This window comes from Zingiber officinale, chromosome 6B, assembly GCF_018446385.1.
Source record: "Zingiber officinale cultivar Zhangliang chromosome 6B, Zo_v1.1, whole genome shotgun sequence".
Lineage (NCBI taxonomy): Eukaryota > Viridiplantae > Streptophyta > Magnoliopsida > Zingiberales > Zingiberaceae > Zingiber > Zingiber officinale.
Window position 1 is genome coordinate 12,766,231 of NC_055996.1, and position 26,418 is coordinate 12,792,648.

Consider the following 26,418-nt stretch of genomic DNA (forward strand, 5'->3'; position numbering starts at 1 on the left):
ATGTGCAGGCAGTTACTTCAATTGGAATGGGGTCCTGAAGAATATGAAGAGGATCCAAGTCCCGCAGAATTTGAGGACGATCCAGAAATGGACCTCGAAGAATTTGATGAGGATCCAGAAATGGATCTTGAAGATTTTGAGGAGGAACCAAGTCCCGCAGAATTTGAGGACGATCCGGAAATGGACCTCGAAGAATTAGATGAGAATCTAGAAATGGATCCTGAAGATTTTGAGGAGGAACCAAGTCCCGCAGAATTTGAGGACGATCCGAAAATGGACCTCGAAGAATTTGATGAGAATCTAGAAATGGATCCTGAAGATTTTGAGGAGGATCCTAAGATGGATCCTGAGGAGGATCTAGAGATGGATCTCGAAGAATCAGAGGAGGATCCTGAAGAGTGCGTAGAAGATCCAGAAATGAATATGATGGATACATCTAAGGCTGATCCACCCATTAATTAAAATTAAATTTCCTTTTCCAATTACAATGGCTGGCCATATTACAATCTCCAAGCAAATAAAATTTTAAACACAAATTAAAACTTCCTTATTTGCTTCCAGAAATTTATAAAAATTTCTCCAATAATTTTTCCCTTCGTGTATTATAAAAAAGAAATTTTATAAATTAAAATCTTTCTTTTAAACATGTGGATGATTTTCAAAAAGGAAAGTTATCTCTAAAAATTAAAATCTCCTTTCAATCTACAAATAAGGAAAGATATCAAATCTTTTCTTAATATTTTGTAGAAACTTATAAAAGAGAATATATATAATTTTTAAACTTTCTTTTAAATCATGAACATGGTTAAAAAGGAAAGTTTTCTCAAAATTAAAATCTACCTTTAAATCTACAAATAAGGAAAGATTTCAAATCTTTTCTTAATCTTTTGTAGAAAGCTATAAAAGGAAAGTTTAAATTTTAAACTCTCTTTTAAATCATGGAATCCACATAAGAAAAATTTATAAATAAAATCCTTTTTAATATGATGTGGCCGACCACATCATGCTTAGACTCCAAGCATTGGCCGGCCACCAACTTGGCTCAACCTTTGGGTCTTGGCCGGCCCTAGCTTGGGTTCCAAGCTAGCTTGGTCGGCCACCAAAAGTGGGTAAGAAGGTGGGTATGTGGTGGGTATAAATCTCTATATACAAGAGGCTACGATAGGGACCGAGAGGAGAAATTGGATTTGGTCTCCCGATGAAATTAAGCTTCCCGTGTTCGCCCCGAATACACAACTTAACTTCATCAATAATAATTCATACCACTAAAGAATTATTATTGAACTACCGCACCAATCCCAAATTACATTTTTAGGTTCCTTCTTATTATGAGTGTGTTAGTCTCCCTGTGTTTAAGATGTCGAATGCCCACTAATTAAGTGAGTTACTGACAACTCATTTAATTAATATTTAAGTCCAAGAGTAGTGCCACTCAACCTTATCGTCATGTTGGACTAAGTCCACCTGCAGGGTTTAACATGACAATCTTTATGAGCTCCTCTTGGGGACATTATCAACCTAGATTACTAGGACACAGTTTCCTTCTATAATCAACAAGTCACACTATAAGTAACATCATTTTCCAACTTATCGGGCATTTTGATTTATCGAACTAAATCTCACCCTTTGATAAGTCAAAGAAATAAATATTAAATATATGTGCTTGTTATTATATTAGGATTAAGAGCACACACTTCCATAATAACTAAGGTCTAGTTATTTTATTAAATCAGTGTAAAAAGAACTTTCCTTAAATGATCCTACTCAATACACTTAAAGTGTACTAGTGTAATTTATTAGTTAAGATAAACTAATGGCTAATTACACTACGACTATTCCAATGGTTTGTTCCTTTCCATCTTAGTCGTGAGCTACTGTTTATAATTTATAAAAAATCGATAACACAATCTTCTGTGTGTGACACCACACACTATGTTATTTACAATATAAATTAATTGAACATCTACATTTGGTATATATAAATGTAGACACCTGACCAATGTGATTCTTATAAATGTTTATACAAAAGCTAGACTTTTAGTATACACTCCAACAATCTCCCACTTATATTAAAAGACTATGCTGCCATAAATGCTACCATACATCTGATTCCCAACCCTTTAACATGCTCATCAAAAGCTCTTGCCTTAAGGACCTTAGTGAAAGGATCTATAGGTCATCACCTGATGCAATCTAGGCGGCAACAACTTCTCCTAGTTTATACGATTTCTCGTATTGGGTGGTACTTGCGCTCTATTGTGTTTACTTGCCTTATGGACTCATGATTTCTTCGAGTTTGTTACTGCACCAATATTATTACAATAAATTGTAATAATTTTTGGACAAACCAGAAATCATATCTAAGTCCATCTTGAGGTTACTGAGTCATTCAGCTTCTATGACTGCCTCTGAGGCTGCCACATACTCAACTTCCATAGTGGAGTCTGAAAAGCACCTATGCTTAACACTTCTCCAAAGTTATGGCTTTACCTCCTACGCAAAAACCCCGAGGTTGACTTACTATCATCCCTTATCTGATTGGAAGTCAAAATCTGTGTAACCCACAGGGATCAAATTATTTGCCTTGTAAATTAGCATATACTTTACGGCAACCTAGTGTCCCGGTCCTGAGTTACTTCAATATCTGCTAACTATGCACTGGGCAAAATAGATATCTAATCTCGTGCATAGCATACATTAGGCTTTCCAACAGCCGAAGCATAAGGAACTTGCTTCCAAGTCCTTTATCTGCTTTGATGTCTTTGGAGACATCTCTTTAGATAAAGTTTCTCCATGTCCAAAAGGTAGAAAAACCTTTTATGGAGTCTTGCATGCTTAGACGAGCTAGGATAGTATGAAGCTCGGGATAAGCACAACATTCTTTTCTTGTGATCCTTTTGATCCCGAGAATATGTGCGCACTCTCCCAAGTCCTTCATATTGAATTGTTTGGACAACCATACCCTTACTTCCGACAACACTTTGATATTGTTTCCAACTACCAAAAATATCATCTATGTATAGTACAAGAAATACCACCACGCTTTCATCACACTTCTTGTATACACAAGATTTATCTGAACACTAAATCCATAAGACTGGATTACAACCGGATGTTCCAAGACCTTGAAGCTTAACTTTAGTTCATAGACCGATTGAGCTTACACACTCGATACTCTTTTCCCTTTGCAATGATCCTCTCTGGTTGCTTTATATGGATGCATTCTTCAATACTTCCATAAAGGAAAGCTGTCTTGACATCCATTTGCCTAATCTCCTAGTCTATATGAGCAGCAAAAGAATCCGGATAGACTTAAGCATGACTACCGTTAAAAGGTTTCCCTTCTTCAACAAGCCTTGCTTTGAAAGTTTCCACTTTCCCATCTATCCCTTTTTTCTATTGTAGATTTATTTTCACCCAATGACTTTTACACCATTTGGTGATTCTATAAGCTCCCAGAATCTATTAGAATACATATATTCTAATTCTGTATTTATTGCTCTTTACAAAATACTTCATCTTTATCTTGGAGTGCTTCGTCATATGTCCGGGGATTAGGTTCACGTCCACCAGGGATCAGGTCCAAAGACTTTCCCAAAGCATGAATATTTTAGGTTGCCTAACAACCTTCCCACTATGATGAGGCACTTTCTGCAATTGTGTATCATTTGTGATACGTGTTGTAGTTTCTTGTGATATTTCATCTTGTACAGTTGGTACTAGATTAGACGTGTCCTTTAATTTCCTTAAGAATAATTTTTACTCATGGTCTTGTGGTTCATAGTATAGTCCTTTTCTAAAATCGGGCATTGGTGCCGACAATGACCTTCCGATTTTAAGGACTATAAACCTCTTTTTGTTTTTCTAGGATAACTCACAAACAAGTGAACTCATGTCCAACTTATCAGTGTCTCTCATGTGCTAGACCACCCAAATCCGAATATGCTTCAGACTAGGCATACACCCAATCTGTAATCTTATGGGAGTAGAGAGTTCTGACTTAGAAGGTACTATGTTCAATTTCGTTTCCAGTGTATATCCTTAGAACGAATTTGGTAATTTTCTGAATAACTCATCATCAATCTAATTATTCTATAAGAGCCTTATACCTTCTTTCTACTACACCATTCTGTTGGGGTGTACCAGGTGCAGTTAGTTGGGATTGAATCCCGACTTCTGATAAGTGACTCCTAAACTCTCCTAAGAGATACTTGTTACTACGATTTCACCATAGTATCTTAATATTTTTTCTTTGACGTTACTCCACATCAGCCTAGTATTCTTTGAACTAATCAAGGCACTTAGACTTGTGGCGAGTCAAGTAAATGTATCCTTATCTCGAATAGTCGTCTATAAAAGAGATGGAATATTCGAAACAACCTCTTGCCTGGATAGTCAAAGGTCTACACAAATCAGAATGAGCTAATTCCAACATATCTTTGGCTCTATACCCCTTTAAAAGCTTCTTGGTTATTTTTCCTTCCAAGTAAGACTTGCAGGTTGGAAAGATTTCCACTACCAATGAACCCAAGAGTTCATTGGTTATTATCCTTTGAATCCTACTCAAGTTAATATAACCTAGCCTTGGATGCCAAAAATATGATTGGTTCATTTCCGAAGGTTACTTTCTCTTAAAGTTAGAAAATGTGTTATTAATTTCCATTTATTGTATCGTGGGAGTTATTGGATTATAAATTGTCAACCAACGTACCAGAACAGATAACTTCCCTAATTTTCTTGATAACAAGTTTGTTATCAAAATAGACAGAATATCTATTCTTTAATAGTTTAGAAACCGAAATCAGATTCTTTCTAAACTTAGTATGTAAAGACAATTTCTGAAAATCCATAATTTATTCCTATCAAAGGATAAACATCTCCCACTGCAACAGCTGCTATTTTTACAGTAGTGCCCATGTGAACGGTGATTTATATAGTTGTCGGATTTTCTAGAACTCCTGCAATGAATTGCAGACATAATCAGTGGTTCCTGTATCTACACACCAGGTACTGATAGATAACACCACTAAATATGTTTCAACAACTAATAAAATACACCGTTATTATTCTCAGTTCTGTGAGGACAGTCTACCTTAATGTCCAAGTTTTCCAATCATTACAATTGGGACTACTAAGTCTATTCTATAGTATAACAACTAGGGGATTGACTAACATTTGAAATCCTAAGAATCACAAAAAATATTTAGTCAAGACCAACACTTTAAAATCCCCGTGAATTTTGTATGCCACGATAGAGTGGACGTATACAAAAAGAGATTTTGTCTATTAATTTTATTATCTCGTCATTCTAACTTCATGACAAATAAAATTAATAGTTGGTCTATCTTTGATCAAATATTTTGGTCAAAACTTTGAATTTAAAATAACATTGATTCCTCAAACAATATTATTTAAATTCACCAACACCTCAAACACCGAGAATTTTGCATGCCACGATAGTGTGGGCGTATACAAAATTGAACATTTGTAAGAGGAGGGTTTTACCCATTAATTATCTTGTCAATAAATCTTTATGATAAATAAAATTACCTCAAACACCGTGAATTTTGTATGTCACGATAGTGTGGACATATACAAAAACTCGACATTTGTAAGAGGGGGTTTTAATTTTATTATCTTGTCAACTTATCTTTTTGACAAATTAATAGTTGGTTTTCCTTTGGTCACACAAATAATAGCAGTGACTCCGATGGAGAGGATACTATTAGACATGCCTAAGTGTATACCATTACTTGACACTAAGTCCATTAATAAAATTGTGCCCCTTCCGATGGGGAAGACCACACGCTCTTAATTAATTTCCTATAGTCATCCTAAATGGAAGTTTGATCTAGTGATCCGCAAACAAACTCATCCGATATGGAGGAAGACACTCAGAGCCAACGCGCAAGCTTGTTGCATCACTTACAAACCAGTAATGGTGTAACGACCCGCCTTCTACTGACTAGGCTGTGAGGCCGATCGTTACATTAATCTGTGCTAACTATTCCATGACCATCATTAAATCTAAGTGCGGAAGCTGTACTAATTAAAATTTTGCTAAACTATCATCATTTCTTGGTTCTACCTGTGCTAAGGGGTGTAATCTAAACTATTCATGACATATATTACATCCCCCATGGGCAAGGAACTGAACTAGAGGCTTCCTAGCACCTTTCGGGCCTTCCAATCGATCCACAGATCGATTGGAACAGTCGAATCGATCCAGTGTTCGACTCAGCCGGCTACTATATCCGGGACTTGGGTTGGATCGATCCAGTGATCGATCCAGCACGCTACTGTGCTCGGGCAATATTCTGGATCGATCGGCTGATCGATCCAGGCTAACCAATCGATCCAGTGATCGATCCCAGAGCCTTCTGTTCGCGACAGAATTTGCTGGATCGATCGGCTGATCGATCCAGACGCCTACTGTTCGCGGTACGAGCTTCCCGATCGATCGGCTGATCGATTGAGAAGCCTCCAATCGATCGGCTGATCGATTGGGGTTTCTGATTTCGCACCAACACTCTGATTTCAGCACTGTTTCGTGCCAGGATTTCATATATGAGTTCTAAAACAATTGGAAAACATTCTAATCTCACACAACTAAGATTCTAAGCATGATAGGGTGCATGATTTACTAATCCATAACATTTAACATACCAAGGTGCAAAATAATGAAATGCTAAAAGGTTCTAATGTTTAACACAAAGTTTGCTGAATTCCCTAAGATCTTTATTCCAAGTTCCATCCACACACATCTTCATTGCATTGCCCTCCAGCCTCCGCTAGTCCATCTTTCCTTTACCTTTATCTGCAGTATAAGGAAAAAGTATCTGTAAGCTTTCGCTTAGTAAGAAACCATCTACCTCACAAAAACATGCATTCGATGCAATATGCTTTTAAAACATGCTATTTGAAAAAAAAAAGCACTGGTTAGACTGAAACCTGGCATGCTATCATACATAGAAATCAAAGCTAGTCATGGCATACTATTATCTAAAGCATGTGTAACAGAAACTGAACATAGAGCTATCATACATATTCATGTGAAAGAGCTGAGCTGAAACATGAACTAAGCTAAACTAACTAAGCTAGTGCTGAATTAAACTGTATACGCAACTGATTTGTGAGAGTTACAAAAAAAACTATACATATAGTAGATGAAAATACATAATCATGCTGCTAATGGGCCCGACAACTGTACGTGCTGTGCGCGCATCCCTAACTAGACCCGGGTTTGCAAGTCCCGAATTTAGTAGGGTTACTAGGTTATCTGAACCTAGGGACGACTGTGGGAGCCCAACCCAATGGATATCTAATCCAGTACAGTGCCACTGAAAAGTAAAATACTCAACATAAGCTAATAAATTCTTGTCTTGCTTCTACTAGGTTGTCTAAACCCAGAACTAGGTTATCTGAACCTAGAAGCGACTGTGGGAGCCCACCCATTGGACATCTGGTCTTGTAAAAAGCTGGAGCAAGACTAAATAGGCTATGTAAATGCTTCTAGTGCATTTATCCAAGCTAATAAAATGCCTAATTTGCATTTGACTGCGCTAAACATTCTATCGAGCACTTGGTGTACGCTAGTGCACACCTTATGTGCTGAAATTTGCATATGACTAAACTAATGCATAAAAAAAATCACACGAATAGCTACTTATACCGCAGGTGAGGGGTTTCTTACCTCCTGTTCGTAATTTCTTACGATTCTAATCGCTAGGTTTCACGGAGGAGAGATCTCTTCAACGATCTTCTCGCGGAGGGGAGCGTCCTCGTGCCCTTGATGTTGCCGGGAGGTGCTCCTAGAACCCTTGGCTTGGTGCGCCGAGAGAGGGAGGGGAAGGAGGAGTGGGCGGCGGTGAGGGTTGAGGAGAAGAGAATCACGATTAAAATAAAACTCTCACTTAATAATTTCTTATTTATATTAAGTGGTAATTTCGGCCCAACTTGAATATAAATTTAATTGTTTTCCTTTTCTTTCAGCACGGCCCTGCTGGGTTCACCTGGTTACTAGGATTCACCATAAGTCATAGAACCCAATAGGTCTCGGGTTCAATTCCCGCGTAGGCTATTTTACGGTTCTATTTGTTTTTGCTACCTTCGCTGCTCTAAAAATTCTATAAAAATATCCTAAAATTCCAGAAAAAAATCATAGAATATTTCTAAAATAATTTTGAGAATTTTTGGGCGTTACAAATGGAGACCATGAGATTCATATACTAATCCCTCTCCCACTTAGTTATTTATGTAAGAAATTTTAACCTAGCTATCACACACATGCACACATATACAGTAAATAAAAAAGCAATAAATTTGGAAATTATTTTCCAACTATTATGGCCTTTTCCCATCACTGTCCTCCGTGTGCTCCAACCCTAGTTGCTGCCATCTTTAGCCACCGCCATCGGGTCGAGTCGTCGCATCCATCTTGCTCCTTATTCCGCTGCGCCTCTGGTGCTCCAAAAGTACCACGCCTCGCAAGAATCCGATCTGCGACAAAAATAGAATTTTTACATATATCGATCCTATATTCCACGAGGGAATGTACATGTAATCTAGATCAAAAATAAAATTCTAAAATCCTAGGGCTAATACAGCTCCTGCTGTATTAGTTACATACAATCATGCACACACAAAATATTGCCCTTGACATGTCCAAGGGTCCAATCACACACAACATCAATAAGCCATAATAGTTGGAGCCTGCAACCAAAGAGTTAGCACATCCTACTATTATCCTGCCTAAATTATGTATGACATGTGCATAACCTATTTGAATTCTAAACGCACAGAGGCAAACCCTAGCTCTGATACCAATTGTTGGTTAGTCCTAGGAAAATGTACCGGTTCAACTGTACAAAATTTTTTTGTACAAGTGTCGAACATTTCCTTAAATAACTTATTGTGTTCTTTAGAAGTTAAATTAGGAATCGCAGACGGAACTTAACATCATTGATTCCAAATTTAACTTATCTATTCTTAATGGTTTAGATTTGAATCGCAAGCGGAACTTAACACTATTGATTCAAATCTACCTAAGTTATTAATTCCATAAATATTAATTTCCAAAATTGGCTTCCAGGACTGCATGGCGAGGCACATGACCTTCTTGAATATGGGAGCAACCACCACCGCCTAGGCAAAGCCTTTTAAAGAAATCTAATATTTATTTCCTTAAATAACTCTAGGTTAACCAAAAAGAACAATCGAATCACAAATTAGAAAAAGAAGAAAACACAAACTCGAAAAACTATTTCGAAAAACTAGATCTAATTGCCTCTTGTATTTAGAATTCATACAAAAGAAATACAACTAGTATGATGCGGAAATTAATTATGAATTATACCTTCCTTTGTAAACTTTAATGACCTCTTGATCTTCTACCGTATTCCTCTTCTTATCTCGGAAGTTGTGTGGGCAACGATCTACCGAGATGAGAATCCACCTAAGTCATCTTCTTCTCCAAGCATGATTCGGCCAACACAAATATTCCATGAATAGATGTGATTCGACCACCACCACCAAGCTCCAAGGGATGCTTCCTTTCTCTCCTTCTTCTCCATGCTAGAATCCGGCCACCTTCAAGCTCCATGAGATGATGAGGTTCGGCCAATGAAGAAGAAAGAAAAGGAAGAAGAGAGAACTTCTATGGCCAGCCACACCAAGGAAAAGAGGGAGAGAAAAAGAATAGAATCGTTAGCCATGAAAGCACCTCTACCCCCTCTTTTATAATCTTTGGTCTTGGCAAATAAGGAAATTTAAATAAAAACTTCCTTAATTCTTATACCATGAAAAGGAAAATTTATTTAATTAAAAATAATTTTCTCTTCTCAATATACATGGTCGGCCACTTATTTCCCCAAAACAAGGAGAGTTTTAATTAAAACAAAAATTAAAACTTCCTAATTTGTTTCCAGAAATTTATAAAAAATTTCTCCAATAATTTTTCCCTTCATGGTGGGTTATAAAAAGGAAATTTTATAAATTAAAATCTTTCTTTTAAACATGTGGATAATTTCCAAAAAGGAAAGTTATCTCTAAAAATTAAAATCTCCTTTCAATCTACAAATAAGGAAAGATATCAAATCTTTTCTTAATCTTTTGTAGAAACTTATAAAAGAGATTATTTAATTTTTAAACTCTCTTTTAAATCATGAACATGGTTAAAAAGGAAAGTTTTCTCAAAATTAAAATCTACCTTTCAATCTACAAATAAGGAAAGATTTCAAATCTTTTCTTAATCTTTTGTAGAAAGCTATAAAAGGAAAGATTTAAATTTTAAACTCTTTTTTAAAACCATGGAATCCACATAATAAAAATTTATAAATAAAATCCTTTTTAATATGATGTGGCCGGCCACATCATGCTTAGACTCCAAGCATTGGCCGACCACCAACTTGGCTCAACCTTTGGGTCTTGGCCGGCCCTAGCTTGGGTTCCAAGCTAGCTTGGCCGGCCACCAAAAGTGGGTAAGAAGGTGGGTATGTGGTGGATATAAATCTCTATATACAAGAGGCTATGATAGGGACCGAGAGGAGGAATTAGTTTTGGTCTCCCGATGAAATTAAGCTTCCCATGTTCGCCCCGAACACACAACTTAACTTCATCAATAATAATTCATACCACTAAAGAATTATTATTGAACTACCGCACCAATCCCAAATTACATTTTTGGGCTCCTTCTTATTATGAGTGTGTTAGTCTCCCTGTGTTTAAGATGTCGAATGCCTACTAATTAAGTGAGTTACTGACAACTCATTTAATTAATATTTAAGTCCAAGAGTAGTGTCACTCAACCTTATCGTCATGTTGGACTAAGTCCACCTGCAGGGTTTAACATGACAATCTTTATGAGCTCCTCTTGGGGATATTATCAACCTAGATTACTAGGATACAGTTTCCTTATATAATCAACAAGTCACACTATAAGTAACATCATTTCCCAACTTATCGGGCATTTTGATTTATCGAACTAAATCTCACCCTTTGATAAGTCAAATAAATAAATATTAAATATATGTGCTTGTTATTATATTAGGATTTAGAGCACACACTTCCATAATAACTAAGGTCTAGTTCTTTTATTAAATCAGTATAAAAAGAACTTTCCTTAAATGGTCATACTCAATACACTTAAAGTGTACTAGTGTAATTTATTAGTCAAGATAAACTAATGCCTAATTACACTATGACTATTCCAATGGTTTGTTCCTTTCCATCTTAGTCGTGAGCTACTGTTTATAATTTATAAAGAACCGATAACACAATCTTTTGTGTGTGACATCACACACTATGTTATCTATAATATAAATTAATTGAACATCTACATTTGGTATATATAAATGTAGACACCTGACCAATGTGATTCTTATAAATATTTATACAAAAGCTAGGCTTTTAGTATACACTCCAACAGTCGAGCCCCGAGAGGTTGCTGGCTATCGGCTTTTGTGGCCAGAGAGTGTCGGCGATCATGTTGAGAGGCTGACAATCGACAATCACGACAATCACGTTCGTTGCGACAGAGGAAGAGAGTGTCGCGGTCGCGACAGAGAAGAGAAGAAGAAGTTTAATAGATTAAACTAATCGATTAAAATAGATCTTAATCGATTTAAAGTCTATGTAATCGATTAAACTGACGAAGCACGATGAATCTGTATAGTCGATTGGTGTAATCGATTCAAGCATTGTAATCGATTAAATAGAATTATAATCTTAATCAATTAAAAGAGGATGAACATTATTAGTTACCGTTCAATCATCAAATACTATTTTGTTTGAGATTTTAAAGGATTGAATTCTTAATCGATTAAATTAGTCGATTTGATTGAAGGTATTTTAATCGATTAAATCAATTGATTAAAATGAAATAAAAATATTGAAGAGTTGTAAAACCTGTTGGTGCAACATCCCTCAGGTCATGGTTGACCTGGTTGACCAAGCTTGAGTCTTGGTTTGGGTTTCGATGTTTAACAATACAAGGTTCATTGAATAAGAGTCAGGTAGGTCAAGGATGACCAGATACTTGACTGGGAAGTCCTAACTGGGATGTTAGGCAGAAGGAAAGACCTAGTGAGTGAAGCTAGGCAGTGAGGAAAATCCTAGTAAGTGAAGCTAGGTGAAAGTCCTGGTGAGTGAAGCCAGGCAGAAGAAAATCCTGGTGAGTGAAGCCAGGTGAAAATCCTGAAAGTCCTGGTGAGTGAAGCCAGGTGAAAATCCTAGTGAGTGAAGCTAGGTGAAAGACCTGGTGAGTGAAGCCAGACAGAAGAGAAGTCCTAGTGAGTGAAGCTAGGCAGATTGGAAGTCCTGGTGAGTGAAGCCAGGCACGGAGAGATCCAGATGGGTCAAGGTTGACCAGACATCTGGTGAAAGTCCAAGTAGGTCATGGTAGTGACCGGATACTTGGCAAGATGAAGAAAAGTCCAAGTGGGTCAAAGGTAGTGACCGGACACTTGGTGAGGGAGTCCTAGCAGGTCAAGGGTGACCGGATGCTAGGCATGATGAACCAACATGTCAAGGTTGACCGGATGTTTGTTTGGGAGGCTTAGGACTTAGTTTTGGGCAAAAACCAGAAGCCGAATCGATCAGCCGATCGATTGGATAGAGCCAAATCGATCGATTGGCGTGTCCCTGCGAGAAGCCTTCGTCCCAATCGATCAGTGGATCGATTGGGAGGAAGTCGCGAGCGCACAGAATGCCTCTGGATCGATCAGCCGATCGATACAGAGGTTCCAATCGATCAGTGGATCAATTGGGAAGGTGCTGTATGTCGCGATAAGCCCTGGATCGATCAGCCGATCGATCCAGGCGAATTTCCAGATCACAGAGGCACTCTGGATCGATCCAAAGCCTCCCCGATCGATTGGGAGCAATCCAATCGATCGGGATCCGACCGTTGGCGCAGATAAAGGCCGTTGGCGTGCGTTTTCTTCGGTAGAACTTCTACTGTTTATTCCCGATCTTCACCAGCGACTCCACAGCATCTCTTGAGGTTCAGATCGTCAGTTTTTGAAGGATCTTGGAGAGACATCCAAGTCAAGAGGCGAGAACACAAGAAGAAGGAAAAGCTAGGGTTAGGGTTTTCAGTTGTAAAACCTATAAGATTTGTTGTATTTATTATTCCCTTTGCTCTCTTCTTGTATTGAGAGATTGTAGGGATTCTCCGCCTTTGGTAGTTACCATAAAGAAGTGTTTATTAGTGGAGGGTGCGTGAGTAGGTGTGGATCCTTGGACTAGTCACCTCTTGTGAGGTGGATACCAAGTAAACCATCCTTGTTAGCGTTGTGTGTTTTTGTTTCTTGTATTTCCGCTGCATATCCTTGAAGAAACAAGCAACGACGAGCACCTAGCACGTGACGAGCTATTCACCCCCCTCTAGCTACTTTTTGGTCCCAACAAGTGATATCAGAGCGAGGCCGCTCTTCACCGGAATCATCGCCGGAAGGGGCAAACAAAACAAGCAAAGCTAAAGGGTGAAGAAGTTGGAGCAAATTCATCAAAGTCAAAGAATTCAAGAAGCTCAACTTCAAGATGCAATTCCAAGATGGACTTGGATTTGACACAAGGGTGGCTCCACCATACACATCTACTAGTTTTGATCTTTGGAAATCAAGGATCGAAAACTTCTTAATGGTGGAGATAGAGCAATGGTTTGCTCTAATGGAAGACTTCGAGGCTCCAAGAAATTCAAAGGGCAAAGTCCTCAAGAAAAGCAATTTGAGCCAAGAGCAAATCCAAAGATGTGAGGCCAATGATAAAGTGACCAAGCTTTTGGTCAATCTATTGTCTAGCCACATTCTTGGAAAAATTTGAGAGGTCAAGGATTCCAAGGAGCTTTGGAGCAAATTGGCATCAATTCATGAGATCCCCTCCACTATACCGAATCAAGAGAAATCCAAAGAGGGCAACTCATTGGAGCAAGACCAAGAGGAGGATTCCGAAGTTGAGAGATGCTCAACTTCTGAAGAAGAAGAAGTCCAAGAAGAAGCTTTATCTTCGAGGGAATGCAATGAAGGGAACACGGAGGGAGCATACTCCTTGTTCCATGTACAAGATGATGAAGCCTCTACCTCTAGGATTGAGGGGGAGCAATCCTTGGTGACGCCGGATCAAGAAGAAGGAGAAGCTTCTACATCCAGGTCAAGAGAAGAAGAGGAAGAAGAGGTTTCCATCTCCACAAGTCAAGCAAAATCAAATGGAGGAGCATCATTATCGGATCAAGAGGAAGCTTCTACCTCCGGATCCAAAGAAGAAAGTGCCAACCCTAGACAAAAAGGTATAAACATTTCAATAAATAATAAAGATCATATTATTTGCTTTGAGTGTAGGGAAAAAGGGCACTACAAGAGCAAGTGCCCTAAATTGGCCAAGAAAAATGACCAAGTGGCACAAAAAGGCAAGGAGAAGCTCAAGGAGACCGTCCCCGGAACAAAGAAGAGCAAGGAGCATATTATATGCTTCTCTTGCAATCAAAAGGGACATTACCAAAGTCAATGCTCTAAGGGGAAGAAGACGGTCAAGGCTCAAGGAGGAAGCTCAACTCAAGGGGGAGCCTCCAAGGTAAAAAAGAAGGTATCTTTTATTGAGCATATTCCCTTGCATAATGGTAAAAAACATGCTAGGTCAAATTTATATCACTTCGATGCTATTTACCATGAAAATAGGAAGCGTGATAGCATTAAGGAAAAATATATAGCTTATCATGCTAAATCCTCTCAACCTATGTTTAGAAAGGTAGATAGAAATTTAGGCAAGAACCCTAGGGATTCTAGGTATTTGCCTAAAAAGAAGAAAAATCAAGGTTTTAGTGAAAAACCTAAGGTTGAAGAATTATGGAAGGAAAATCAAGTCTTGAGGTCAAGACTTGATAATTTAGAGAAGACCCTTAGAAAAATCACAAATATGACACAAGGGTCCAAGAGAAAAAATCTAGGTCTAGGAGTATCAAAGCCATCCAATGGCCATAGAGGTTTGGGATACAAACCTAAGGCTAAGAAGGATGAAATTTCGTACCATAGGGTTCCATATAGCTATGGAACCAACCCTAGGTCTAGTGGTCAAGTCAAAAATACTAGGAAGATCATTCCTAAGAGTATTTTTGCAACAAATGTGACTAAGATTTCTAAGAAGTCAAAGAAAGTCACAAAGAAAGTCACAAAGAAGGTCACAAGGGAAGCAATCCCTAGGGTTGACCTAGAAAAAGTGACCAAGGCCTCTAAGAAGCCAAACAAGGTCACTAGGAAGGTATCTAGGGAAGTTATCCCTAGTGAGTACCTAGAGCATCCAAGGAGCACCAATAGGTTTTAGGTTCCTAGGAACATCTTCTCTACCCTATAGATGGGCTAGCGAGTGTCAACTCTAAGAAGAAGGGTAGTTAACCCAACTTTGAAGAAATTGACACTCAATGAGCATTTTCAAGGTTATTATTAACCTTTGAAAATGAAATGGATTTATGATTTACTCTTTGAAAGAGTAAAATGTGCCAAATTGGAGAAGTATTGATTTTATTTTAAATTGGCAAAATTTGAGAAAACATAAGAACTACCAAGAATTCTTAGGAAATTAAAGGCAAGCTAAGCCTTAATTTAAAGTGCTACTCTTGTGGAAAAGTGAAATTTGCCAATATTTGAGGAATACGCTTAATTTCAATTGGCAAAAATTAATCAAGAGAATTAGAAATGCCAATATAGGTTTTGACATTTTCTTGAAGCACTTTTAGGCAATCTAGGTTTAATTTTTAAAGTTAGCTAAGATTAAGGATACTTAGATAGGTAATCTAGGTAATTTTATTTATGCTAAACCTTGCTATATTATGTTTGCCCATTACATGCCATGACACCATATTTAGTTTTGTATTTTTCATTCATGACTTATTATGAAAAATACAAAAATACCATGTCATGTCATACATACATCATGTAATTATAGGAATCTTTCTTTTGAAAGCTATTTCATTTTGATGTATGCCATAACATTATCATGCATTATGTTTAATTCCTTAAAAGAAAGGACAAATGACATTTATCAACAAGTGGTATTAACAAGTAACATCCTAAGTGGATGTTCAATATCCACAAAATGTCTAGATAGATATGCATGATCCCTAGATTAGGGCAAAACCAAACTTTACATCTCACAAAGACCAATAAGATGACTTGTATGTGTTTTAGTGCACATTAGATACAAGTGAGATATTAGGATGATGAACAAAACTCAAGATGTTGATTTAGTGCATTCTTTTGAGTTTTAAGTTCATCAAAACACATAGTTATGTGTTTTCCCATCATTGGGAAAGCTAATGTACAAGTCATGTGCATTAAGCCCAAGGAATATGGTGGGATATTGGTTTTGAAAGTGTTTTTAAAATAATTTTGGAAACCTTGGTGAATGTTATCTTTTGAGAGTAATCACCATTGAATAGTTAGACACAAACTTGAAGAAAACACTAAAAATTTTACAAGGTTTCAAATTTGTGTCAATCTTTGAAAATATGAAGTATTTTCTTAGAAAACTATTTTTCCTTGATAGTATATACCCTAAATAATATCTACACAAATTTTTACAATTTTTGAAATTTTGTAGATTTTTCTAGGAGCTTCTGAAATTTACAGAAAGTGAATTTCAACAACTATCAGACCTCAATCGATCACCCGATCGATTGAAGGGTCTCAATCGATCGGGCGATCAATTGAGAGCAAGCTTCTCACGAACAGAAGCTTCCTGGATCGATCCACCGATCGATCCAGCCCTCCTGAATCGATCAGTGGATCGATTCAGCAAGGTTCAATCGATTGGAACCCAACTCCAATCGATCCAAGTTGCTGATTTTGGCTGGGAAGGCCTGATTTCAGCATCTTTGAACCTATTTTAGTCTAGGTAACCATTCCAAACCCCTGAAAATACATTTGTATACATAAAAAGGGTGTTTTCATGTGGAAAACAAGGATGGATTGGTTAAGGAAGGCTAAGTTGAAGTTTAGGTTGAGGTTTGTTTCAAATTTTGAATATTTGAACCTCAAAACTTCTAAAATTGGGTTTCCTAAAGTTTTAGGGATTCCAAGTCATTGTTGGTGCAATGACAGAAGTTACCACCATGTCTTTAGGGGGAGGGACTCTTTAAAGACATGAAAATTATTTTTCATGAACCTTGGAAGGTGGATAACCTTCCGTTAAGAACATGCTCAAGGTTGAGCGTTTGAACGTTAATGGGGAGTGGATATCCTCATTGTTCAAGTGGTTTCAAGTGGATAATGCTCAAGGATGGATATTTGCCTACATTGGGGGAGAATGTAGGGTTAAGGATAATGAAGGGTATGAGACCTTCATTATCGTGTTGATCACAACTAGTGAAGTTGTGAACAACGATGAGCAACTCTTCAGGGGGAGAGTTTTCAACAAGTGAATTTGTTGATGTGTGCCCAAAAATGGGGCATGGTTTGATGTGTGCCAATAGGGGGAGAATGAAAGGGAGTAAGTTAGGCTTTTATTACCTAGAGGGAGTTTGCCCTCTTAGGGGGAGAATGAAGGACTTAACTTATGCATTCATTACCTAGTGACATGAAGAAGGTTTAGGCTATGGGATTAGCCTAACTTACATGTGTTATTGTAAGTGATAATGTTGGTATTTTCAAACATCAAAAAGGGGGAGATTGTTGGTGCAACATCCCTCAGGTCAAGGTTGACATGGTTGACCAAGCTTGAGTCTTGGTTTAGGTTTCGATGTTTGACAATACAAGGTTGATTGAAGAAGAGTCAGGTAGGTCAAGGATGACCAGATACTTGACTGGGAAGTCCTAACTGGGATGTTAGGCAGAAGGAAAGACCTAGTGAGTGAATCTAGGCAGTGAGGAAAATCCTAGTAAGTGAAGCTAGGTGAAAGTCCTGGTGAGTGAAGCCAGGCAGAAGAAAATCCTGGTGAGTGAAGCCAGGTGAAAATCCTGAAAGTCCTGGTGAGTGAAGCCAGGTGAAAATCCTAGTGACTGAAGCTAGGTGAAAGACCTGGTGAGTGAAGCCAGGCAGAATAGAAGTCCTAGTGAGTGAAGCTAGGAAGATTGGAAGTCCTGGTGAGTGAAGCCAGGCACGAAGAGATCCAGATGGGTCAAGGTTGACCAGACATCTGGTGAAAGTCCAAGTAGGTCAAGGTAGTAACCGAATACTTGGCAAGATGAAGAAAAGTCCAAGTGGGTCAAAGGGAGTGATCAGACACTTGGTGAGGGAGTCCTAGCAAGTCAAGGGTGACCGGATGCTAGGCATGATGAACCAACATGTCAAGGTTGACCGGATGTTTGTTTGGGAGGCTTGGGACTTGGTTTTGGGCAAAAACCAGAAGCCGAATCGATCAGCCGATTGATTGGATGGAGCCAAATCAATCAATTGGGTGTCCCTGTGAGAAGCCTTCGTCCCAATCGATCAGTGGATCGATTTGGAGGAAGTCGCGAGCGCACAGAATGCCTTTGGATCGATCAGCCGATCGATCCAGAGGTTCCAATTGATCAGTGGATCGATTGGGAAGGTGTTGTATGTCGCGATAAGCCCTGGATCGATCAGCCGATCGATCCAGGCGAATTTCCAGAGCATAGAGGCACTCTGGATCGATCCGTGGATCGATCCAAAGCCTCCCCGATCGATTGGGAGCAATCTAATCGATCGGGATTCGACCGTTGGCGCAGATAAAGGCCGTTGGCGTGCGTTTTCTTTGGTAGAACTTCTACTGTTTATTCCCGATCTTCACCAGCGACTCCACAGCATCTCTTGAGGTTCAGATCGCCAGTTCTTGAAGGATCTTGGAGAGACATCCAAGTCAAGAGGCGAGAACACAAGAAGAAGGAAAAGCTAGGGTTACGGTTTTCAGCTGTAAAACCTATAAGATTTGTTGTATTTATTATTCCCTTTGCTCTCTTCTTGTATTGAGAGATTGTAGGGCTTCTCCGCCTTTGGTAGTTACCATAAATGAGTGTTTAGTAGTGGAGGGTGCGTGAGTAGGTGTGGATCCTTGGACTAGTCACCTCTTGTGAGGTGGATACCAAGTAAACCATCCTTGTTAGCGTTGTGTGTTTTTGTTTCTTGTATTTCCGCTGCATATCCTTGAAGAAACAAGCAACGACGAGCACCTAGCACGTGACGAGCTATTCACCCCCCTCTAGCTACTTTTCGGTCCCAACAAGTGGTATCAGAGCAAGGCCGCTCTTCACCGGAATCATCGCAGGAAGGGGCAAACAAAACAAGCAAAGCTAGAGGGTGAAGAAGTTGGAGCAAATTCATCAAAGTCAAAGAATTCAAGAAGCTCAACTTCAAGATGCAATTCCAAGATGGACTTGGATTTGACACAAGGGTGGCTCCACCATACACATCTACTAGTTTCGGTCTTTGGAAATCAAGGATCGAAAACTTCTTAATGGTGGAGATAGAGCAATGGTTTGCTCTAATGGAAGGCTTCGAGGCTCCAAGAAATTCAAAGGGCAAAGTCCTCAAGAAAAGCAATTGGAGCCAAGAGCAAATCCAAAGATGTGAGGCCAATGATAAAGTAACCAAGCTTTTGGTCAATCTATTGTCTAGCCACATTCTTAGAAAAAATTGGAGAGGTCAAGGATGCCAAGGAGCTTTGGAGCAAATTGGCATCAATTCATGAGATCTCCTCCACTGTACCGAATCAAGAGGAATCCAAAGAGGGCGACTCATTGGAGCAAGACCAAGAGGAGGATTCCGAAGTTGAGAGATGCTCAACTTCTGAAGAAGAAGAAGTCCAAGAAGAAGCTTCATCTTCGAGGGAATGCAATGAAGGGAACAAGGAGGGAGCATACTCCTTGTTCCATGTACAAGATGATGAAGCCTCCACCTCTAGGATTTAGGGGGAGCAATCCTTGGTGACGCCGGATCAAGAAGAAGGAGAAGCTTCTACATCCGGGTCAAGAGAAGAAGAGGAAGAAGAGGTTTCCATCTCCACAAGTCAAGCAAAATCAAATGGAGGAGCATCATTATCGGATCAAGAGGAAGCTTCTACCTCCGGATCCAAAGAAGAAAGTGCCAACCCTATACAAAAAGGTATAAACATTTCAATAAATAATAAAAATCATATTATTTGCTTTGAGTGTAGGGAAAAATGGCACTACAAGAGCAAGTGCCCTAAATTGGCCAAGAAAAATAGCCAAGTGGCACAAAAAGGCAAGGAGAAGCTCAAGGAGACCGTCCCCGGAACAAAGAAGAGTAAGGAGCATATTATATGCTTCTCTTGCAATCAAAAGGGGCATTACCAAAGTCAATGCTCTAAGGGGAAGAAGACGGTCAAGGCTCAAGGAGGAAGCTCAACTCAAGGGGGAGCCTCCAAGGTAAAAAAGAAGGTATCTTTTATTGAGCATATTCCCTTGCATAATGGTAAAAATTATGCTAGGTCAAATTTATATCACTTCAATGCTATTTACCATGAAAAAATTTGACAAAATTTTTTTGTGCAAGTGTCGAACCTTTCCTTAAATAATCTATTGTGTTCTTTAGAAGTTAAATTAGGAATCGCTGACGGAACTTAACATCATTGATTCCAAATTTAACATATCTGTTCTTAATGGTTTAGATTTGAACCACAAGCGGAACTTAACACTATTGATTCAAATCTACCTATGTTATTAATTCTATTAAATATTAATTTTCAAAATTGACTTCCAGGACTGCATGGCGAGGCACATGACCTTCTTGGATATGGGAGCAACCACCACCGCCTAATCAAAGCCTTTTAAGAAAAGCTAATATTTAATTTCCTTAAATAACTCTAGGTTAACCAAAAAGAACAATCGAATCACAAATTTGAAAAAGAAGAAAACACAAACTCGAAAAAACTATTTCGAAAAACTAGATTTAATTGTCTCTTGTATTTAGAATTCATACAAAAGAAATACAACTAGTATGATGCGGAAATTAATTATGAATTATACCTTCCTTTGTAAACTTTAATGACCTCTTGATCTTCTACCGTATTCCTCTTCTTATCTCGGACGTTGTGTGGGCAACGATCTACCAAGATGAGAATCCACCTAAGCCACCTTCTTCTCCAAGCATGATTCGGCCAACACAAATATTCCATGAATAGATGTGATTCGACCACCACCACCAAGCTCCAAGGGATGCTTCCTTTCTCTCATTCTTCTCCATGCTAGAATCCGGCCACCTTCAAGCTCCATGAGATGATGAGGTTCGACCAATGAAGAAGAAAGAAAAGGAAGAAGAGAGAACTTCTATGGCCGGCCACACCAAGGAAAAGAGGGAGAGAAAAAGAATAGAATCGTTAGCCATGAAGGCACCTCTACCCCCTCTTTTATAATCCTTGGTCTTGGCAAATAAGGAAATTTAAATAAAAACTTCCTTAATTCTTATGCCATGAAAAGGAAAATTTATTTAATTAAAAATAATTTTCTCTTCTCAATATACATGGCCGGCCACTTATTTCCCCAAAACAAGGAGAGTTTTAATTAAAACTTCCTAATTTGTTTCCTGAAATTTATAAAAAATTTCTCCAATAATTTTTCCCTTCACGGTGGGTTATAAAAAGGAAATTTTATAAATTAAAATCTTTCTTTTAAACATATGGATAATTTCCAAAAAGGAAAGTTATTTCTAAAAATTAAATTCTCCTTTCAATCTACAAATAAGGAAAGATATCAAATCTTTTCTTAATCTTTTGTAAAAACTTATAAAAGAGATTATTTAATTTTTAAACTCTCTTTTAAATCATGAACATGGTTAAAAAGGAAAGTTTTCTCAAAATTAAAATCTACCTTTCAATCTACAAATAAGGAAAGATTTCAAATCTTTTCTTAATCTTTTGTAGAAAGCTATAAAAGGAAAGATTTAAATTTTAAACTCTCTTTTAAAACCATGGAATCCACATAAGAAAAATTTATAAATAAAATCCTTTTTAATATGATGTGGCCGACCACATCATGCTTAGACTCCAAGCATTGGCCGACCACCAACTTGGCTCAACCTTTGGGTCTTGGCCGGCCCTAGCTTGGGTTCCAAGCTAGCTTGGCCGACCACCAAAAGTGGGTAAGAAGGTGGGTATGTGGTGGGTATGTAGTGGGTATAAGTCTCTATATACAAGAGGCTACGATAGGAACCGAGAGGAGGAATTGGTTTTGGTCTCCCGATGAAATTAAGCTTCCCGTGTTCGCCCCGAACACACAACTTAACTTCATCAATAATAATTCATACCACTAAAGAATTATTATTGAACTACCGCACCAATCCCAAATTACATTTTTTGGCTCCTTCTTATTATGAGTGTGTTAGTCTCCCTGTGTTTAAGATGTCGAATGCCCACTAATTAAGTGAGTTACTGACAACTCATTTAATTAATATTTAAGTCCAAGAGTAGTGCCACTCAACCTTATCGTCATGTTGGACTAAGTCCACCTGCAGGGTTTAACATGACAATCTGTATGAGTTCCTCTTGAGGACATTATCAACCTAGATTACTAGGACACAGTTTCCTTCTATAATCAACAAGTCACACTATAAGTAACATCATTTTCCAACTTATCGGGCATTTTGATTTATCGAACTAAATCTCACCCTTTGATAAGTCAAAGAAATAAATATTAAATATATGTGCTTGTTATTATATTAGGATTTAGAGCACACACTTCCATAATAACTAAGGTCTAGTTCTTTTATTAAATTAGTATAAAAGAACTTTCCTTAAATGGTCCTACTCAATACACTTAAAGTGTACTAGTGTAATTTATTAGTCAAGATAAACTAATGCCTAATTACACTACGACTATTCCAATGGTTTGTTCCTTTCCATCTTAGTCGTGAGCTACTGTTTATAATTTATAAAGAACCGATAACACAATCTTCTGTGTGTGACACCACACACTATGTTATCTATAATATAAATTAATTGAACATCTACATTTGGTATATATAAATGTAGACACCTGACCAATGTGATTCTTATAAATGTTTATACAAAAGCTAGGCTTTTAGTATACACTCCAATAGTCGAGCCCCGAGAGGTTGCTGGCTATCGACTTTTGTGGCCAGAGAGTGTCGGCGATCACGTTGAGAGGCTGACAATCGACAATCACGACAATCGTGTTCGTTGCGACAGAGGAAGAGAGTGTCGCGGTCGTGATAGAGAAGAGAAGAAGAAGTTTAATAGATTAAACTAATCGATTAAAATAGATCTTAATCGATTTAAAGTCTATGTAATCGATTAAACTGATGAAGCACGATGAATCTGTATAGTCGATTGGTGTAATCGATTCAAGCATTGTAATCGATTAAATAGAATTATAATCGTAATCAATTAAAAGAGGATGAACAGTATTAGTTACCGTTCATCCATCAAATACTATTTTGTTTGAGATTTTAAAGGATTGAATTCTTAATCGATTAAATTAGTCGATTTGATTGAAGGTATTTTAATCGATTAAATCAATTGATTAAAATGAAATAAAAATATTGAAGAGTTGTAAAACCATGCATGAACAGTGCTTTGCAGTTTTGAGATTTAGTTAAATATATTTATTTGATTAAATTTAGGGTTCAATTAATTGAAAATTGAATAAGACCAACTTGTCCAATCAAATTCAGATTTAGTTTAAATTTTTAGTTGATTTAAGCAGACCAGTTTGATTCAATAATACCAAGATCTGGTTCAAATTATTTGTTGGTTTAACCAGTTCAGTTTATTATTAAATTAATTGAGGTAATTTTAATTACATAAGTTCGGATGATCGAATATGACCAGATTAATTCTATTGTGTCAGATTTGATCAAAAAGATTAAATTTGTTATAATGGGTCAGATTTAATCCAATGGATATTGGATTGATCAAACAGACCTAAGTTTGATCAATAAGTCTAAGATTGACTTAAATGGGTCAGAACAAACATAGATAGAACATTCCTTTTCCAATTAAATTAGTTCTGACTAGAAAATAGACTGAACATGAGAGCTGGTCATGAGATCCAATGTGTTAATCACATGAGACTCCCAAAAAAAATAAAGAAATTTTTTTTCTTATTTGCTTATGTATTCTATGTATATTGGTTCTATATGTGGGAATTGAATATGATCAGTTTGGTTACTGGTTTGTCGATTTTGTACTGACATCATTATTTTCAATTCCAGATACCACGAACAATACACACGATGACTGGTCGCTATGAATGACAACATGAGCTTTGGGAGGAGATCAAGAAGTTGGAATATGACTCGGATCACGGAGTCGGTTGGCTTATTGGTCAGCTCAATTGGTTGTTCTGGAAACTCGAGCAAGAAGGGTATCTAGTCCAGGACACAGGACAAAGAAAGAAGATGGGCTCTGGTGTATTCACTGTCAGAACATCTTAGGAAGATAACATTCCAGCTATGTGATGATTCTAAAGGGCACATCTCATATTCAAAGATGTGCAGGCAGTTACTTCAATTGGAATGGGGTCCTGAAGAATATGAAGAGGATCCAAGTCCCGCAGAATTTGAGGACGATCCAGAAATGGACCTCGAAGAATTTGATGAGGATCCAAAAATGGATCTTGAAGATTTTGAGGAGGAACCAAGTCCCGCAGAATCTGAGGACGATCCGGAAATGGACCTCGAAGAATTTGATGAGAATCTAGAAATGGATCCTGAAGATTTTGAGGAGGATTCTAAGATGGATCCTGAGGAGGATCTAGAGATGGATCTCGAAGAATCAGAGGAGGATCCTGAAGAGTGCGTAGAAGATTCAGCCACCCATCATTGAGTCCGGGATGAACGAGATACAAATGGCCACTGCACTAGCATTTATCCTAGTAGGAGTGGTTCTAGCTTATCTATGTTACTAGTGTTTTGTTTACTGTCGTTATGTACGAAAAGTATTAGCCCATTTAATTTTTTGAGTCATGTAATAATTTCTGTCGTTATGTATGAACAGAGTTATGTTATGAAAACAATTATGTTATATGTTAACTAACTTGCTCATGATTAGTTCATGTGAATATAATTAGTTCATATATCCATATGATTAGTTCATATGAAAAATGATTAGTTCATATGAAAAATGATTAGTTCATTTGATGGGATGTGTGTAATATAATTGATCAATGTTGATTAGATTGGAACATACAAATAATGAGTGGAAACATAGTTATTACTTGATTTTGTAAACTAATTCTAATTTACAGTAAGCCAATAATTAATTGCATGCATATGAATTACACTACAATAATAAATAATATGTTTATTTATTGTAGATTATGGCAACTAAAAACATCATAGCTGAACTTAACAAGGGAGAGAAATTATATGGGGATAACTACAAAATCTAGCACCTCAAGATACAATACGTTCTTGAGTAACAAGAAGTTCTAGAAGCTGTAAATCAATTTATGGACGAACCGGCTGATGGTTCTACAGCACAGCACAGACGTGACCTTGATGCCTATAAGGCATGGAAAAGGAAGGACTCTATTACTAAGGGAATATTGATTAGTTCAATCGTTGATAACCCAGTATCTGAGTGTGAATCATTACCATCGGCTCATGCTGTCTGGGCAACCCTTAGAGAGAAGTACAGTAGAGTAAGTCTGAGTAAGTTTCGTCAGCTAACAATCAAGTTTGATAACTATAAAAAATGTTCTAATGTTACAATGGCCCAATATCTTAGAGAGATGGGTAACATGATTCGAGAGCTTAAGACTACTGGTCATGCGCTGACAGATAAACAACAAGTTCAGGTAGTTATCTGTTCCCTTCCTGATTCTTGGGAAACGATGAAAAAGAATTTGAGCTACAGTGAGAATATCAAGACTTTCACTGATGTCTCACACCATGTAGAACTTGAGGAGGAGAGGATTGAATCCGTAAGGATTTCTGGTCAAGCTTTTGTAGCTGAAGGTTTTGGTTCCAAGGATTGTACTGAGCCTAAAAAGGTAGATCCATCTCTATCTTCTTTTCATGAGCATCATGTTGCAAGTACAATGTTGTTAGCTGATTCTTATCCTTTGTGGATTGTAGATTCAGGAGCAACGAACCATGTAGCTCGTGATTGAGCTACATATGTGGGGTATCGTCGAGTACCCGCTGGCAACAAATGGATATATAGGAAACAATGCAAGAATTGAAGTCAAAGGAATTAGCACTTGCAAGCTCAACCTACGTGGTGGACGCACCTTGTTTCTACATGATGTCTTGTTTCGACGCGGTAGATCCATCTCTATCTTCTTTCCATGAGCATCATGTTGCAAGTACAGTGTTGCTAGCTGATTCTTATCCTCTGTGGATTGTAGATTCATGAGCAACGAACCATGTAGCTCGTGATCAAGCTACATTATGTGGAGTACCGTCAGGTACCAGCTAGCAACAAATGGATATGTAGAAAATAATGCAAGAATTGAAGTCAAAGGAATTGACACTTACAAGCTCAACCTACAC

At 37.8% G+C, this 26,418-nt stretch overlaps 1 protein-coding gene across 1 annotated transcript; it reads left to right on the forward strand.

Moving 5' to 3' along the window:
- Positions 1 to 24,748, forward strand: LOC121990771 (glutamic acid-rich protein-like). The gene is made up of 2 exons (XM_042544842.1): positions 1 to 244; positions 24,348 to 24,748. The coding sequence occupies exons 1-2, from the start codon at positions 1 to 3 to the stop codon at positions 24,746 to 24,748; spliced, it is 645 nt and encodes a 214-aa protein (XP_042400776.1).
- Positions 24,749 to 26,418: the final 1,670 nt, after the last annotated feature.

Excerpts from the sequence above, each read along its gene's own strand:
- LOC121990771 (XM_042544842.1), top strand. The coding sequence starts at position 1 with ATGTGCAGGCAGTTACTTCAATTGGAATGGGGTCCTGAAGAATATGAA. Across the intron at positions 245-24,347 it reads AGATTTTGAGGAGGAACCAA|AACATCTTAGGAAGATAACA; the intron begins GTCCCGCAGAAT and ends ATTCACTGTCAG.